Source organism: Capra hircus, chromosome 8 (assembly GCF_001704415.2).
Source record: "Capra hircus breed San Clemente chromosome 8, ASM170441v1, whole genome shotgun sequence".
Lineage (NCBI taxonomy): Eukaryota > Metazoa > Chordata > Mammalia > Artiodactyla > Bovidae > Capra > Capra hircus.
This window is the reverse complement of record NC_030815.1, coordinates 78,612,455-78,632,015: the sequence shown is the minus strand read 5'-3', so window position 1 is coordinate 78,632,015 and position 19,561 is coordinate 78,612,455. Positions and strand designations below refer to the sequence as shown.

General features: G+C 33.2%; 1 protein-coding gene across 2 annotated transcripts in view; it reads left to right on the top strand.

The window, feature by feature from the left end:
* Window positions 1-19,561, top strand: part of AGTPBP1 (ATP/GTP binding protein 1) — a 190,558-nt gene that overhangs the window by 159,291 nt on the left and 11,706 nt on the right. For both annotated transcript variants that reach the window (XM_018052439.1, XM_018052440.1), the window contains 7 exons: window positions 210-354; window positions 2,902-3,055; window positions 4,094-4,274; window positions 5,570-5,699; window positions 6,883-7,014; window positions 13,337-13,513; window positions 17,297-17,457. In XM_018052439.1, the coding sequence (XP_017907928.1) occupies window positions 210-354; window positions 2,902-3,055; window positions 4,094-4,274; window positions 5,570-5,699; window positions 6,883-7,014; window positions 13,337-13,513; window positions 17,297-17,457 (1,080 nt within the window). The remainder of the gene's footprint in view (window positions 1-209; window positions 355-2,901; window positions 3,056-4,093; window positions 4,275-5,569; window positions 5,700-6,882; window positions 7,015-13,336; window positions 13,514-17,296; window positions 17,458-19,561) is intronic.

Below are 19,561 nucleotides of genomic sequence, written 5' to 3'. Positions count from 1 at the left end.
TAGTAAATCCAGAAATGGAAAGTCATGATGTTGGCTGATAGCAATTAACTGCTTTATTAGTACCAAGTCTAATTTTTAACAATATTTAGACTTCTTACAAACCATGGGTTTTCTTTTTTTTCCCTCTAAAGTTCTGTTTAATAAAATAACAAGAAAAAATAAGAATTTTTGTGTGGATGAATAACATATTTTATGCTTTTCTATTGCAGAAATCACTTCTCAAGAAGTTCAATTGCTGCAGGTGGGCAAAAGGGAAAATCCTACTATACAATTACATTTACTGTCAATTTTCCACATAAAGATGATGTGTGCTATTTTGCTTATCATTATCCATATACATATTCAACTTTGCAGGTGAGAACTCATTAAGCTGTATTACAACCGTTATTATATTGTATGTATGTGTTAGATAATAAAAGAAATATTGCTTTAATAAATCAGTAAGGTAATAAAAAGGTCCAGCGTTGACAATTTTAGAAAATAATACAGTATTTGTTGAAATCATTAAAGTAAAATGGGAATGTAGTCTTTATTTAATAGAAATACTACAGAAATGACATGGTTTTTGCTTTCTGTCTTTGAGTAGAAATCTACAAATCCCAATTTGGAAATTTTAACTAGTGAAATTTCAACTTGTTTAATGCGAAGCATTGAATCTCATAGAAAATATAGCAGTAGACAATGTGGATGCAATTTAAGTTTCTCTGTAGTGAATTCATTTCTTCTAATGATTTCATATGGAGTCCTAGATCCAGGTTGCTTAGAATATGGAGTGTAAGAATTGTTTTGTGGGTTCTTTTAAGACTTTTTTATTATTCGCATTTTAAAACAAACAATTCAAGTAATTACTGTGACAGATTTATACTCAGAACACAATGTCTGTCCTAATAGTCAAGGATCATGAAGCTTCATATGATCAATTGAAAGAAATTGGAACACTATGATTAGAAACAAGCTTCCAAGTTATTAGGATAAAAATGAGAGGAAAACATAGTCCACAGAGCCAAAGAAATATCAAGGCTGAGAGCATTAAATGAGCTCACTTTATTTTAATAAAGTTACAATCTGCAGTAAAAGTATAAACAGGCATTTTATTGTGCTGAATAACATAGCATCAGAAACATAAAGTGTTGTTGTTTATGTAGTCTTTTGTTTCTGTTCTTTACTGACATTACCTTTTTAATACATTTTAAGTATCCCTGCTTTCTTCCAGTCCCACTACCGTGATCTCTTCCAGGCATTACCGTTGTTTCTCGCTTGGACTTGGGTCAGCCTCTTTGTAACTTTTGTCCTAAATTTCACTTGTACCCCCTTTCTTCTTCATCAGTGTTTTACCACACTATAGAGGAAGAGTCTTTGGTGGTATGTCTAGTCATGTAGATCCCCTGCTTAAAACTCCTTAGTGATTTCTCTTGCCATGTGTATGAAATCTACAATTCTTACCATGGCACATTTAGTCATTTCTCTGCTATTTTGCACAGTTTTTGCCATTTCTTTGTACTGTATGAACTGTTATTTACTTAATATTTATCTTTGGATATTAAAGATTATCCTCATTCTGAGTTAATATCTGTGAAATAACTGGTTTAATATGCTAAACTTCTTTTAAAAAAGTAAAATACGTATCTATTTAAAAATGTTGAAGGTTATCCACATACCATTTAGTTGTCTTAATTACCAGTAGTGCCAATACTGTGCTTTGGGAAGGACTGGCCTACCAAGCCCTTCCTCCTGTGTTAAATTCTCCATTTGTTTCTTTCTGTTCTAGCTATGTCCTCTTTAAAAAATTATTATTTCATGTTCCTCCTGTATACTATCCTTCTGCCTACAGCACACTTTATATCCATTTCACTCATCCTTTGGATCTCACTTTAAATGTAATTTTTTTTGGAAGACCTTTCCTCACTGCCCAGACTTTTCAAGGTTCCTCTCCCTTTTTATAAGCCCTCATAGCACTCTGTATTTTCAGGGGCAGAGTCCATTTATTTATTGTTGTTTCCTTAGTGTCTGGCACAGTTTCCAGGTAAGAAATAGTGATCACACAGTAAATCATGATTATGTGAATGAACATAGGCAAAAGTTGGAAACCAGCTAAATATCTTTAATATAAGGGAGTAGACAGTTTATATTTGGTGTATAAAAAGCTTGTGTTTTCAAAAAACATATATTGAACATATTTAATAATATGATATAGTATTTATGATTATTAATATATTTATGTTTATGTATAAATTACCAAGTAGTAAAATCAAATTATATTAAGTCTTCCATGTAATTACAGTTTCTTCTATATACGTTGGCTATTGTTAGTAGTACTCTAGGTGATACAATCACAGGTGTTCTAAATTTTTTCCTGTGCTTTTTGTGTTTTCCAGACATTTTACAATGAGCCTATATTAATCTTGAAATAAGGAAAAATTTTTTTTAAATGTGTACTACATGATTTTCATTCTCCATATTTTAGGTTGCTGTTAACAGATCTGCAGTCACAAAATTTCAAAATTCGGAAGGCTTTGAAACCAAAAGTATTTTCATAACCCATTTGTCAGCAAAGCCTGGCCTGATGTGAGCTTATTTAGAATATTGATTCCACTTAGAGTGACTCTTCATAGGTTTTGCTGCAGAAATAATAACTCGCTGATTATAGGCTGCTGCCGCCAGCTCCACTGGTTATATTGCACTTTGCATTGTTAACATTATCCAACCCGTATCTGTCCCCTTTCTCAAGTTCCCCAAATACTGATGTTCAAGTGCGTCTGGACCCTTGAGGGTTTTGGAGAAGGGATTAGGAACCTGATCTGATTCACATTTAGTTCTGTTTGAGATCTGGATGCATTTATTCCTATTTATCATAGGGAGGTTTTAAATGATTGTATACTTTGCTTTTAAATTTTTATTAAGATGCATCTTCAAAAATTGGAGTCAGCACACAATCCTCAGCAAATCTATTTTCGAAAAGATGTGTTATGTGAAACCCTGTCTGGAAACAGCTGTCCCTTGGTGACTATAACAGCAATGCCAGAGTCTAATTATTATGAACATATCTGTCAATTCAGTAAGTTTGTCTTCTTCACTTGCAGTACCAATCATTATTACTTATTTTTCTTTGCTTCATGAATATTTTGTAAGGTCAGTAGTACTGGAAATAGGCATCAGAAGCCTTGGGTGCTAGTCTGGGTCTTGTTACTGCCTAGCCCTGGGCCCTCTTCTAGGCCTGTGTCCTCATCTTGAATATGAGGGGGCTGCCTGAGGTGACCTCTAAGGTCTCTTTTGATATTGATATACTGTAGTTCTTATTCTTAGAAGTCATACTCAAAGTATAATATAACAAGTTATACCATCCATTTAAGAATTTACAGTTAATTTTACTTATAGATAAAACTATCAGAAACCCCCCGAGTGTTTTGATGCTAATATTGAATGAATAGCTACTTGTTTTTCCCTGTCATTTGTATTTTTTAAGTCGTCTCAAATGTACAGCTGTGGTAAAAAAAAAAAGGATATATACGTATATAAGAGAACTGTTCTAATTTTGATAAGAAGGTGTTTTCAAGAAAGAGTAGGCACTTGCTATTCATGAAAATGTGAGCAGGTGAACTGAGTGTTATTTTGTAGACTTGTATATCTAAATGTTTAGTTTCTTTGTAAATCTCTGAGCAGATATACCTATTGTTCTGTGCTTATCATAGTGACTCTAAAACAAGAATAAGATTATATTTTCCTTAATTTCCCCATGACTTTATGAAAAATTTATATTTCATCTATATTTCACCAGTTACTTATTCTTTATGAAATCAAGGTAATGTTAAAGAACTAATTTTATATTTAGATTAATCATTAGGAAATAAATAAGTGACTCAAATACTATTTAATATGTTATTTTCATATAAGACATGGCTTACATGGGTTTTATGTCTGTTTTCTCTAGAGGGCCTAGTGCAGTACTTATAAGTAGTAGGTGCATAGTGAGTTATAATTTGATTTTATATCAGTATTCACAATTGAGTAGAAATATTTCTAAAGCCCCAAAGTCAAACATTATACATACTTTAGTAGCTGTTCATTTTAATCTGAGATTTTATGTACACTTTAGGAAATCGTCCGTATGTTTTTTTATCTGCTCGAGTACATCCTGGAGAAACTAATGCAAGTTGGGTAATGAAAGGAACATTGGAGTATCTCATGAGTAATAACCCTACTGCTCAGAGTTTACGAGAATCCTATATTTTTAAAATTGTCCCTATGCTAAATCCAGATGGTGTCATCAATGGAAAGTAAGTTAAGCAATACTTACAGAGAAATTCTAGATTTTTGCGGCTGTCCTGTGTAAACTTGTTGAAATGATAGCATCCAGGTTAATTTGGAAAGCAAATATCATGATTTTTCTAGAACAAAAATAAATTTAGTGAAGAATTAATCTGTGATAAATTTTTAAATGAAAATTAAACTGTATAGTAGTGGTAATATGTTTGAGAAATTCTGTATCTATTCATGAGAATATAATTTCATAAAATGTATGTTTTGCTTGAATCATTTTAGGAAAATCACAGAATTAGGATATGAGAGAATTTTTTTAACACATCATTCTCTTGTAGTTTCCTTTCTTATTTATCAGTGGCATGATCTTGGTTGTTCTAAGATATAGAATTTTCTGGGATCTCTTTCCACTAATATGGAATTAGCTCCATGTGCTAACTTCTTCCTGATATGAGGAGGAATTCTTTAAAGTGGAAATACTGGAAGGTTACTTTTTAAGTATAGGTGGCTCATAGTATAGTATAGTTCATTTATTGTGTTAATTTAGACCAAGGTCTCTTTACTGCTTCTGAAAAGTGGGATTTTGTCTAGCTATCATGAGCATCTCCAAAGTTGAGGGTACTATATTTATTTCAGTAAGAGTACCATGAATATTTATCGTGTTTTAGAAAATGTTTGAATTTCAAAAAAAGAATAATTTTTCTAGGTAGTATGATTATGGAACTAAAATGAGCTTTTATGTCTAGTTTTAATTCAGAAACATATTGACCAGTTAGAATTCTGTTTATATTTCTGTTAGCACCTCCTCTTTGCTTAAATTTTTGCTCAGCGAGTTTAATACTTAAAACCTACAGTTAAATGAAAATGTATTTGAATTTTTATAAGAATGTGCACTTTTTATATACTTATCTTTCTTAGAAGGAGGGTCCAGATAGCACATTTAATAATAATTAATGCAATCAAAGTACAGAACGTTAGCATTAGAAATGTAGTCAGAATGGACAATATGGCCATGAATACATTTTATAGTGCCTGGAACAAAACCCCAGAATGAAGAATTTTTCCTATAGCTTGAAAATTTTGACCTGCAAAACTGCAAGCTTACTACAGTTTAAATGCATGTAACCCACAATCTGGCACATAGCAAATGCTAAATAGATGTTTACTTAATGATTATAACATGCATTTTGGTGAGCCCACCACTTACACCTGTTTGAAATACTTAGTGGAATAGAATCATAAAATGAATCAAGTGCATATAAGAATTTATTGATCCCAGTGTTTATCTATTGTTGTGTTTACATGTATACAGCCACCGCTGTTCCTTAAGTGGAGAGGATTTGAATAGACAATGGCAAAGTCCAAATCCAGACTTACACCCTACAATTTATCATGCCAAGGGTCTGCTACAGTACCTGGCTGCCGTGAAGCGTTTACCACTGGTAAGTGGCAGTGTTTGTTTGTATAATCAGAGAGGTGATTTTGTTGATCGGTAGCTTAGTATTTTGTAAATAATTGTCTGGTTATAAAAGCTGTATGTTAGTTTCAAAAGCAGTTTCTTTAAAGTATCTTTGTCATCAGTCACTTGTATATTAATTGTGGCATCTAATACAGTGTATCCATATTCTTATTTCATTAGGTTTGATTTTTATAATTCTCATGAGCCTTTTATTTCTCTTTATTGTTTATGAACATTGGTCACTCCTGGTTGTAAGCTGTAGGTATTTGACTGCAGTGTTTAAACAACACGAGGGTAAAAGTATGTATCTTCCAAGTTCTCAAAGCACTAGAAGCTTATTTTTGAACTTTTTGCTGCTGCTGCTGCTGCTGCTGCTGCTGCTGCTGCGTCGCTTCAGTTGTGTCCGACTCTGTGTGACCCCATAGACGGCAACCCACCAGGCTCCCCTGTCCCTGGGATTCTCAATGCAAGAACACTGGAGTGGGTTGCCATTGCCTTCTCCGTTTGAACTCTTTAGCCAGTTCTAAAGCTGGCAGGTCTTAAGTATCACATGGGAAAGGTAGTATAGGCATGGTAGGAGACCCTGTGCCTATGTATTTCTTCTGTTTTCAGCAACTTTTGTTTTGAATGTTTCCATCATGTTAAGCCTTAATCTTTCTTTGGGAAAGATGGAATATTTTGCAGAGTGGCAAAATTGACATGCAAGTCTGACCGTTTTCCATTTTTAAAATGATGTTCTTACAAACCATACCCTCTACCCCCTTTAAAAAAAGTGTTTTTCATGAGAGCATTTTTATGTTCTCTTATAGTAGGTAAGTATTTTAACAACCCTTGGGGCAATGATGAATGCAGCTGTACATTTGACCTAAAATTATATTTATTATTTTTTAGATGATGGATAGTAGATACAAAAGAAAGAGTGGAACTGATGGCTTGATGTAGGACATGCCTGCAAAGGATTTAGCCATTCTAGTATTAATCATAAATCCTTTCCAGAGATAGATATGTACTATTACTTTTAGGAATTCTGCTTACTAAATGGTGGCTTATTTACAATAAAATGACCAAGGAACACAGACCTGTTATTGGCTTCATACTAACTGGCTTTACTTGGCAATGCATGAATTTGCAGGATTTTAATTTTAAAAATATATTGTCTTTTCAAGGTTTATTGTGATTATCATGGTCACTCCCGAAAAAAGAATGTATTTATGTATGGCTGCAGCATCAAAGAGACGGTGTGGCATACAAATGACAATGCAGCGTCATGTGATGTTGTGGAAGATGTGGGATACAGGGTAATTATTATAAATTATTATAGTTTATTATAGTTTATAATAGGCAGGAAGTTTTGAATTTCAAACATACATGAAACTACAGAACACAAAACAGAAATTACTTAGAGTCAGTAAATGTTGCCATTTTGCTATTCTGTTTCAGATTTTTCTATTGAAATGTTTCTTCTAACAGTTTTTGCTTTTCATGTTTTATAATTAAAGTATACTTGATTTACAATATTATATTAGTTTTGGATGCATTATGTGGTTATTTAGTATTTTTATAGATTATGCTCCATTTAAAGTCATTATAAAATGTTGACTGTATTCTCTGTGCTGTACAGTATATCCTTGTATTGTTTATTTGTTTATTGTATACGCAGTAGTATATATCTCTTAATCCATTATCCTAATCTTGCCACTACCCCCATCCCTCTCACTACTGGTAACAACTAGCTTCTTTATATCTATGAGTCTGTTTCTGTTTTGTTATATATAGCCATTTGTTTTATTTTGGGGGGTTCCACATATAAATGATAAAATACAGTGTTTGTCTTTCTCTGTCTGACTTATTTCACTAAACATAATATTCTCCAGATCCAGTCATGTTGTTGCAAATGGCAAAATTTCATTATTTGTGGCTGAACAATTTTCCATTGTATATGTGTACCACATCTTCCTTATCCCTTCATCTGCTGATGCACACTTAGATTACTTCCACGTCTTGGCTATTATAAATTGTGCAGCTATAAACATTGGGATGTGTGTGTCTTTTTGAGTTAGTTTTCATGTTTTCTGGGTATATGCCCAGGAATAGGATTGCTGGATCATATGGTAGCTTTATTTTTGTTTTTTTCACTGCTCTCTTTAGCGGCTCAATCAGTTTACATTCCCATCAACAGTGTAGGAGGGTTCCGTTTTCTCCATACCCTCTCCAGCATTTACTATTTGTAGAACTTTTGATGATGGCCATTATAATCCAGATGAAGTGATAGCTCATGGGGTTTGATTTGCATTTCTCTACAAATTAGTGATGTTGAGCCTCTTTTCATGTGCCTGTTGGCCATCTGTATGTCTTCACTGGAAAAATACCCATTTTCTGTCCATTCGGTTTTTCTACCCGCTTTTTAATTGGGTTGCTTATTTTTTAATATTTAATTGTATGAACTATTTATATATTTTGGATATTAGCCCCCTCAGTCATTTGCAGATATTTTCTCCCAGTACATAGGTTGTCTTTTCATTTTGTCAGTCGTTTCCTTTACTGTGTAAAAACTTTTAAATTTAATTAGGTTCTAGTTATTTATCTTCGCTTTTGTTTTCTTTACCTGAAGAGACAGATTAAAAAAAATATTGCTACTACTTATGTGAAAGTGTTCTGCCTATGTTTTCTGCTGTGAGTTTTATTGTGAAGGTAAGGGAAAGTCACTCAGTCGTGTCCAACTCTTTGCAACCCTATGGACTATACAGTCTGTGGAATTCTCTAGGCCAGAATACTGGAGTGGGTAGCCTTTCCCTTCTCCAGGATTCTAGCTTAAAAGGTCTAAACAATAGAAAACTGATATACAAATCAATAACAGAATCTATTTATTTATTAGAGGCAAAGAGCTGGAGTAAAACTATAGTCATGGTACCAAATCTGTAATTTGCCTTTCATAATTACACAAGACTGTGGCATGTATTTCTGTGTGCAGAGTTTTACTGCTTTTGCCTCATGATATCTCCTGTATTTAACTTCTGTACTGTTTATTTTATACTTTTATTGTTCAAATTTCAGCAAGATAACTCCCCTCCATGAGGGGACAGTAGTAGTAGTAAGCTTATAGTGCACTAAACAAAATTAAAAGGCTAGAAATAACTTCACTTCCTCTTTACTAAGTTAAAGTTTAAAGTTATTTATTAACAGTAAAACAAAGAACTCCTAATACTCTTAACTGCTGCTGCTGCTGCTGCTGCTAAGTCACTTCAGTCATGTCCGACACTGTGCAACCCCATAGACAGCAGCAAGCGAGGCTCCCCCGTCCCTGGGATTCTCCAGGCAAGAGCACTGGAGTGGGTTGCCATTTCCTTCTCCAAGTCATGGAAGTGAAAAGTGAAAGTGAAGTCGCTCAGTCGTGTCAGACTCTTAGCGACCCCATGGACTGCAGCCCACCAGGCTCCTCCATCCATGGGATTTTCCAGGCAAGAGTACTGGAGTGGGTTGCCATTGCCTTCTCCTAAGTCACTAATTATAGGGCAGGTGCTTTGAGTCATTTTTTCCAACAATATTGAAAATTTAAGCACTTTGATTTGCAGTCTCTTCCTCTTGTTGACCAACTTTTTTTAAAAGATAACTAAAAGAGTCATGTGATAGTTCCAGTGGCCATGTTCAAAAAGGGATAGAGAAGGAAGACACTAAATTCTTCGCAATGATCATCCTATTATCTTTGTAGTCAGCAGATAAACTACTAATATCTCACATAAGAGAAATAAGGAAGCTGGATTTTTCTTACGGTTTTCTTTTTTCATGTTTTTAGAAAACCGGAATTAGCACTTAACTTCTAGGAGGTTAATCAGCCTGGTAAACTAAATAGAGAGCAAAGTGCCTGTCAGAATCAGCCTATCTTTGTGAGTTTTATTGTATGTGATCTTAAATTTAGGTCTTTGATTCATTTTTAGTTTATTTTTACATATGATGGGAGGAAATGTTTTAATTTCACTCTTTTACATGTAGCTAACCAGTTTTTCCAGCACCAGTTTTTGAAAAGACTGTCTTTTCCCTATTGTATATTTTTGATTCCTTTCTCATAGATTAATTGGCCATATGTTAGTGGTTTATTTCTGGGCTCTCTCTTCTGTTCTGCTGATCTGTGTGTCTGTTTGTTTGTGCCAGTACTATCCTGTTTTAATTACGGTAGCTTTGTAGTATAGTCTGAAGTCAGGAAGTCAGTGATACCCTTAGCTTTTTTTCCCTCTCAAGATTGCTTCTACAGACTTTGAGGTTCCATATAAATTTTAGGATTATTTGTTGCACTTCTGTGACAAATACGCTATGTATTCTGGGTATTTTAATAATGATTGCATTAAATCTGTAGACTGCTTTGAGTAGTATGGATAGTTTAGCAATATTACTTCTTCCAATTCATGAACAGGGATGTCTTTCCATTTTTTTGTATTATCTTCAGTTGCCTTCATCAGTGTTCTGATTGTCAAGAGTATAGGTCTCTCAGTTTATTTCTAGACTTTTTTTTAATAAGATCTAGAATGTAATTACCTTTGGATTCCTGAACTATATGATAGTTTTTTAGTGTATAGAAAAGCAATAGATTTTTATAGTTTGATCTTGATCCTTTACATGAGAAATCCCAAATAAACATCCTAACCTGCTATCCACATTAATTATAAAAAGAAGAAAGGTCAAAGTCAGCAAAAGAAAGGAAATGAAAAGAGCAGAAATAAAATTGAGACCCTGCCACATCTCCTTCAAATAGAAAATGTCAGTGAAGCCAAGAGTTAATTTTTTTTATTGTTGTTAAAAAAAAAAAATAGCCAGGCTCCTTAAGAAGAGTTCTCAATAAACAAAATAAAGAGGAGAAATGTCAACCAATATCATAGACATAAAAAAATCATAAGAGAAAACTATGAACAGTTTTATGCCAACAAAATTGGAAGACCTAGAGAAATGGATAAATTCCTAGAAATATACAGTCTTCCAGAACTGAATCAGGAAGAAATAAATAAGCTGAACAGATTGATCACTAGTAGTAAAATTGAATCAGTAATCAAAAAACACCTAGCAAACAGAAGTCCAGGTCTTGATGACTTCATAGGGGAATTCTACCAGACATACATAGTAGAGGTAATACATACCTTTCTCAAACTATTTCAAAAAACTGAAGAGGAGAGAACACCTAAATGCATCCTATGAGGCCAACCAACATTGCCCTGATACTGAAATCCAAAGACACTGCAGAAAAGATTATAGGCCAGTATTTCTGATTAATGTAGATGCAAAAATCCTCAAAAAAAAAATATTAGCAAACTGAATCCAAGAATGTATGAAAAGAATCATACACCATGATCAAGTGGGATTTATTCTAAGATTGTAAGAAGGATTCAGAATCCACAAATCAATCATTGTAATAGACCACATTAACAAAAGGAAGGATAAAAATCACATGATCATCTCAATAGATGCAGAAAAAAGCGTTTGACAAAATTCATCCATTCATGTTAAAGATTCTCATCAAAGCTGGCATAGAGAGAACATATCTCAACATAATAAAGGCTGTTTATGACAAACCCATGCTAATACCGTACTCAGCAGTGAAAAACTGAACACTTGTCCTCTACAAGTGCTTTTCACACTTAGGTTTTTATTCTGTCTGGAATGTATTTTTGTATGAGATGGAGGGATATAATTTTTTTTTCCCCACGTGTAACCAGTTGTGTCAGTGCCATTTATTACACAGAACCTCTTTCCTCTACCGATTCTATAAAGTCGTCTGTCACATACCTTATTTCCCATGTGTGGGTGTGTTTTGAGGTATGCCTGGGATTGAAGTGAGATCTTTGCTTTGCATCTCGTCTGCTTTTCATTCTGTCCCAGTGTCTCTCCTACCCTATTTATGCCTAAATCAGCACCCCAGATTATTTTCCAAAACAGGTTTCAGTAACATACCACTACCCTTAGCAGAACGTCAAAGCACTTTTTCTTTTTGGTATCCTCTCTCTTCATCTCCTTTCCAAAATAAATGAGTAGAGTCATGTTAAAAATAGAAACACTCCACAAATATAAAGTAGTAAGCAAAAGTTATCTTCTCTCAATCACTAATTAATCACTTTCACAATCTGTATTGTGAGACTTGCCTGTAAGCACATTCATTCATAGGTGTGTGTAAACATAGTATATGATGTTTTAGTATTTTTTTTCACACTCCACAGCAGCTTTTTTTTTTTACATAATGTTTGATGCCCATCTTTTCATCTTTATATCTGCCTCTGTCTCTTTTTGACAATTACACAAGATTTTCATTGTGTATTTTTGTTATTATTGTATGGATATAGCATAATGTATTTATTCACTTTCCCTTGTTGGCCACTTCATTAGTATTGCCAAATTGTTTTTCATAAAGATTGTGCAAATCAGTACTCCCCAATGAATGATGGTGCTGTTTCTATAAACATTTTACTGTCACCTTTGCCAGGTGAAAAAATATCTGATGGTTTTAGTTTGTGTATCTGTAATTATAAATATATGACATCAAGTATCTTTTCTTGTGTTTGATTCCTATTTTTGATCCTTTGTTTGATCCAATTATGATCTCTAGTTTTAAAAATGGCCTTTTTCATATTCTCTCTTTGCTTTGTATAAGTCACCTAATTATTGTTTTGAAAATTCTCTTCATGTGTATTATATTACATTTTTTTATGATGTGCAGTAGTTTAAAACTTCTGTCATATTTGTTGATTTTTTAAAAAGTGGTTTCTTCTTTTGAGGCTTAAAAAGATTTTTCTCATTCTAAGATTTTTAAAGTAGAGTTCCATATTTACTTTAGAGCTTTTACTTTCATTTAAAAATTTAACTTACTAATTTAAAATTTAAATTCTCAATCTCATTAGAGTTTAATTTGATAGAAAGTGACTTTAGCTAGTTTTCTTCAGTGGCTGAGCAGCTGTGTCAGCATTTTGTGAATGATCAATCTTCCTAACTAATAATAGTACTAACTTTAACAAATACTTTTGACTTTAATTCTGAACTCTCTTTCTAAAGATGTGCTATTCCTACACTAGTATCACCATTTAACTTCTGTTAGATATATATTTATCTGTTGAATTAGTTCTCTAGTCATAGCCTTTGATTCAGAATTCTCCAGGGAATTCTATGTTTCATTTTCAGGTAAATTTGTGAATAATTTTAAGTTGCAAAAATGTGGGCATTTAGATTGTGATTATCTTAGCTTTATTGATTAATTTAGGGATGATTAACATTTACAGTGTTAAATCTCTTAGTCAAAACATCTTCATGACTAAAGTGAAAAAACATCTTCATGACATATTCATTTTAAATGTTTTTCTTAATATTTTAAAACACGGTTTTCTTACATAGTTTTATTTCACTTATTGGTTATTACTATGAATATTACTTTTTCATTCTGTTTTCTGACTACTGTTTGGGAAAGCAGAAAAATCTGACTTAGTAAAAGGATAATTTTGATGTTTTGGATAGCAGGGGATATACGAAGAAGATCCACATGACTGCTGTAATGACTATGCTTTCATAAAAAATTTTTTTAAGAAATTAAAAAAAATTAATGACTAAAAAGAAAGCTCTTGAAATATTTTATTATTTTTATCTTTGCAGACTTTGCCTAAGATTCTAAGCCATATTGCCCCAGCATTTTGCATGAGCAGCTGTAGCTTCGTAGTGGAAAAATCTAAAGAATCTACAGCTCGTGTTGTAGTTTGGAGAGAGATAGGAGTACAAAGAAGCTATACCATGGAGAGTACTTTGTGCGGCTGTGACCAGGGAAAATATAAGGTAAAACATCTCAGGATCTCTAGCCATAGAAATATTTCAAGACTGTCCTTTCATATATACTCTAGTAGTTTTCAAATATATATTAAATGATATGTTTGTTACACTGAGTTATATATAATTCACAATAATGGAATTGAATCGTGCAGTCTTAAGAACAGTCTCTCTTAATTCTCTGAACTAATAGGTTGCTTTGGGTTCTTATGAAGTTTTAGTTGAGTCTATTTATAGTCATAATTTTTAAGAAAGTACACTGTAGTACACATTTAAATAGTGATTAGTGATTATGATTTATTATGAACTCTGAACGTAGTACATTACTGATAAAAAGTTCTATCATTTAAATTTATTGAATTAAGTATATTTTTATACATCTAGAAATAGACACATTTATTTATAAAGTTTTTTTTATATTTAGATTTTGTGCATGTGTGACTTATAAATGCATGAAGTGTTTGTTAGTTGTTCAGTTGTGTTCGACTCTTTGCTACCCCATGGACTATAGCCAGCCAGGCTCCTCTGTCCATGAAATTCTCCAGGCAGTAATAATGGAGTGGGTTGCCATTCTCTTCTCCAGGAGATCTTCCCAATCCAGGGATTGGACCTGGGTCTCCTACATTGCAGGCAGATTCTTTATCATCTGAGCCACCAGAGAACCCCTTTCAATTATATCCCTTCACTAATTTTTTTTTTCTTTACTAAGACTCTTCTGTGCTGCCATAGGCTTTTTTTTGGAAGAGAGTTCAGACTTTACTTTTGAAATTTAAGAGTAAATTTAAGAGTAACTTCCTTGGTGGCTCAGAGGGTAAAGATACACCTGTAGTGCAGGAGACTCAGGTTTGGTCCCTGGGTCAGGAAGATCCCCTGGAGAAGGGAATGGCAACCTACTCCAGTATTTGTGCCTGGAGAATTCCATGGAATGAGGAGCCTGGCGGGCTACAGTCCATGAGGTCACACAGAGTCAGACACGACTGAATGACTAACACACACAACAAATGTTAGGTGACTTTGAACTTTTTAAAGATTGAGCACGTCATAGGAAATAAATAGACCTTAGGTAAAACAACTGTTACTCTGTTTGATTGTGTCTTGTTTTTTTTGATGTGGTACAAGAGGACAGTGAATCTCATGGTGATTTTCACATATCTCACATAAAAGCAATTATAGCTTTAGGTTTAGAAGGAGTTTAAAAATCTTCCAGGTGGTTAGTATTAAACATGTTATATATTAAATATTTAATGTTATATATAAAGTATTAAATATATATTTAGTATATATCAAATATTATGGTTGGTGCCAGAATCTTTAAGTGGAGAGCTTTGTGACTTTTCCATTCTGTAACAAACTAGAAAAAAAAAAAAAAGGGTATAAATTTTACAACTGATGTTCAAACTTTGGGGCTCTGGATGGGTAGAACTTGGTGAAAGTCTAGGACTTTTTGGATAGTGACTTTTCCCTAATGACTTTAGGTTGACCTCAGAATACTATTCTTTCAGAATGTGCTATCTTTTCAAATCTCTCCAAATACTGTAAAGTGGTGACTTCTAGACTCCCAGAGTCATGGTTGTGGTGAGAGAGGAGCTTGAGTACTGCAGCCCGCAAATTGTGCCTCATGGTTATTGCTGTAGTGGACTGTATGTGTGTGGGATGGGAAAAGCTTCACAGTCACTTTTTGTAAATGACCATAGGAAAAAAAAAAAATCTGGTACTTTGTGATTTAGGGAAACAGACTGTAAATTACTTTTTCTTAAAGAGATACTTTATGTAGTCAGGTTGGAAAAGGAAACTAAAAGCATCAGTATCTGTGAAACTAGTCTCTGGGGGTAGGGAGAGAGGATGTCAGGGAGGCTGAAACTTAAATGCCCCTTGAAATCATCTATGGCATAATAACAGCAGTATTTTCTTATTAGATTTATATTCTACTTCCAGACTTTCATTGGGTTATTTTAAATGTTCCGCTTTTGCTTTGATAAATGTATTTGGTCATTGAAAAAAACACATAAAATATCTAAAATGTATTTTGAAACATAAAATGTTAGATGAGTTTTATAAAAATTATTAATTTTAACTTTTAAAAATAAAATGGATACATAATAAATAGTTGACTTCCCAGGTGTCTCAGTGGTAAGAATCTGCCTGCCAATGTGGGAGACGCAGGAGACATGAGTTCAGTTCTTAGGTTGGGAAGATCCCCTAGAGAAGGAAATTGCAACACTCCAGTATTCTTGCATGAAAAAAAATCGCATGAACACAGGAGCCTAGTGGGCTGCAGTCCATGGGGTTGCAGAGTCTGATATGACTGAGTGACTGGGCATGCAATGAATAGTCATTTCTCTTTTATATGATTTATATTGATATACTTTATGTGATTTACACTGGTAGAGTTACATTGATTTAATAAAACTCTTAAAGAGAGAAGTATGTCTTACTACTAAAAGTAAGTTTTTATGTATGAAATTCAATCCTTTTATCATAACATATACATCTTTTAAACTTTTTTAGCTAGCAGACTTTTTAAAGAGCAACTTTAGGTTCACAGAAAAATTGAGTGCAAAATACAGAATTCCCATATGCCTGCACCCTCCCCTCCCACCACATAGTGTATACTTTTCAAACTTGTTAATGTTAGCTAATAAGTTGTATGAGTCTAATAATATTTTAAGAAACAAATCTTTTCACCCTCAAGAATGTTCTTATATTACTGAATTTTAGGTTTCAAATATTCTTCATTTTTGATGAGCTAACTCAGGAATAGGCATAGCTTTTCTAAGCCTCTTAGATTAAGAAGGCAAATGCATTTTCTAATGAAGTTAGTTAGGTTACATTTCCTAGAGTATTTGGAGGTGGCCAGACTATTTAAACAATCAGTCAATCATTATTTTAAAGGCATGTGCTTCATAGAGTAAATAACAGTTTTTATGATTTATCTCTTCAGTTGCTGTGTGGTTTTAGATGGTCATTGAAAGTCAAGTTCACTCTTATGTACACCTGCAGCCTTTGTTGGTATAAGGATTTTATTTACTTTAGAGTTTCATTTTTATCTGAAAAGGAAATGATAAATAGTACCTTGATTTACAGTAGTTAATTTTTATCCCTTATGTGGTAATGTTTAACTTTTGCTGAACCTTATATTGTTTATTGGGAAACTATTAGTTTAAAGTGTTGTGGTAAAATTTTATTTTTGTTTTATTAGATCAAATTTGAAATGGGCATTCTTAACTGACATGAAACATCAGAGTTTATTTCTGCCTCATTGGCTTAGATTTGATTCTTTTTTTTGTTTTTTACATAGTCACCTTTCTTTTGTTTGTTTTTTACTCACTGGTTTCTATTTATCATGTAGAAAAAGTATGTATAAACTAATATTCAAGTAAACAGATTGGAGCCTTGATTGTAACACTATTTTGATGTCAGCATCTGACTAGTAGATTACAAGTACTAGCAAGATCTTGTAAAAATATACTTTACATATGAGCTCCAAGAATAACTTACCTTCAAGATAGTTATCTGCTTTATCCCCCCTTCTCAGTGTGTTGGTGAAAATATTTTGCACACAGTAAATGAGAATAGACATTTCAGAAATTCTTATTTTAAGATGGTTTCCTTTTTGACTTAAAATAATCTTACATTGTTAAGACACTGTGCTTATGAGTTGTAGGTTCATACAAAGTAACAGGCTTTTATTTTATAAATATAGCTTCAAATTCCTTTTATGTAATTTTAATGAGATATAGTCAGAGGATAGCAAATGTCCTAGTTACATGTTTATTATTGCTTTACTTCTAGGGTTTACAGATTGGCACTCGAGAATTGGAAGAGATGGGAGCAAAATTTTGTGTTGGTCTATTGCGTTTGAAAAGACTGACATCCCCATTGGAATATAATCTACCTTCCAGCTTGCTTGACTTTGAGAATGACTTGATTGAATCAAGCTGCAAAGTAACTAGGTAAGACACACTTGTGTTATTCTTTTGTTATATGGTAGTATACTGTTAGACTTCATAGTTAAGTAAGAGGAAAGGCACAGAGATTTTGACAGTCAAGCATTTTTATAATTTATATAAATAAGTTTGCACATCTAATGTATGTTACAATATGTGACAATATTCTTAATTCTTTTAACATTGGTATTTGAATAAAATTTTAGTAAATTACCCTTGTATTTGAAATGCTATTTTAGTACTCTTAATGATTTACTTTTAACTCAAAAGTAAGCATATATCAGATAATATATAAATTAAGAATGCTTGGATCCAAAATTCATACTTCAAAAGAAATTTTATTTTGTTGATAATCTATACACATCAAATGGCTTTCCAATATCTTCTGGTAACATCTGCTAGAAACAGCTAATTTAGTATCACTCTGAAAATTTAACTACATGTGACAAGTATTTTTCTAAGTAGGTAATCTTTTGCTCCTAAAATTCAATGTATGTAAATTTAGATCAGATACAGGCTCAGACATAATTTGATGTCATATTTCTTAATCATAATACTAGAGTTTAGCATTTTATAGTTTGATACATATAGTTAGAAATAGTCCCATTTTATAGAATCTTCATGATTTTTGTTGGTAGACACTGACATCAGATTTGTTCATTTATTGCCAGGCTCTGTTGTATGTATCAACTTAGCAGTTTTAAGTGTAGTAAAACATTAATTAGAACTCTATTTTTATATAATGTGATAACTGAGATAGTGATTACCTGCATTCTTTACACTTCAGAACACTTGGTGAACAATAATGGAAATAATTACAAATATGTTTATTTATTCAATAAACATGCATAAAGTTGTTCTCATTGATGTTTAGAAGCTTCCTTTTCATTTATTTTATGTACTTTTGATTTCTGTTCCTAATGTTTCATTGTTGGTGTTACCTCTTTATGGAGGTAAAATTCACAAATAAAATTGTAAGATATTTAAAGTATACAATGTGATGATTTGGTATATATATGTATACACTGTGAAAGGATTTCCCCATTCAGTTATTAACATGTCCATACATCATATCACACATTTACTTTTGTGTATGTGTGTTGGGAAATATTTTTCAGTTCTGCTCTCATAGCAAATTTCAATTACACAATGCAGCATTATCTAGTATAGTCACCATGTTATTCATTACTTCCTCAGACCTTGTTTATCTCAACAACTGAAAGTTTGTATTATTTATACCTCCCCCTATTGCCTCCTCTGCCTGCCTCCTACCCATTGGCAACCACTTTGCCACTCTGTTTCTATGAGTTGTTTCAATTTTTTTTTTTTTTTTTACATTTCACATGTAAATGACGCCAAGCAGTATTTCTCTTTGTTTGACTTATTTCACTTAGTGTAATGCCCTCCAGTTTCATCCATGTTGTAGCAAATGAAAAGATTTCCTTTTTTTAAAGGCTGAATAATATTCCATTGTATCAGTTCAGTTCAGTCGCTCAGTCATGTCCAAGTCTTTGAGACCTAATGGACTGCAGCATGCCAGGCTTCCCTGTCCATGACCAGCTCCCAGAGCTTGCTCAAACTCAGGTCCATTGAGTCAGTGATGCCAACCAACCGTCTCATCCTCTGTCGTCCCCTTCTCCTCCTGACTTCAGTCTTTTCCAGCATCAGGGAGTCAGTTCTTTACATCAGGTAGCCAAGTATTGGATCTTCAGCTTCAGCATCAGTCCTTCCAGTGAATATTCAGGACTGATTTCCTTTAGGATGGATGAGTCCAAGGGACTGTCAAGAGTCTTCTCCAACACCACAGTTTGAAAGCAACAATTCTTCAGTGGTCAGCTTTCTTTATGGTCCAACTCTCATATCCATACATGACTACTGGTAAAACCATAGCTTTGATTAGACAGACCTTTGTTGGCAAAGTATTATCTCTGCTTTTTAATATGCTGCCTAGGTTTGTCATAGCTTTTCATAATATCTATCTGCATTTTCCTTATCCATTCGTCTGTCGATGGTCAGATAGTTTTCATACTTTGACTATATGAATAATACTGCATTGAACATAAGAGTACAGTGTCTTAATGGTTTTTAGTGTACAGATCTTCCACTTTCT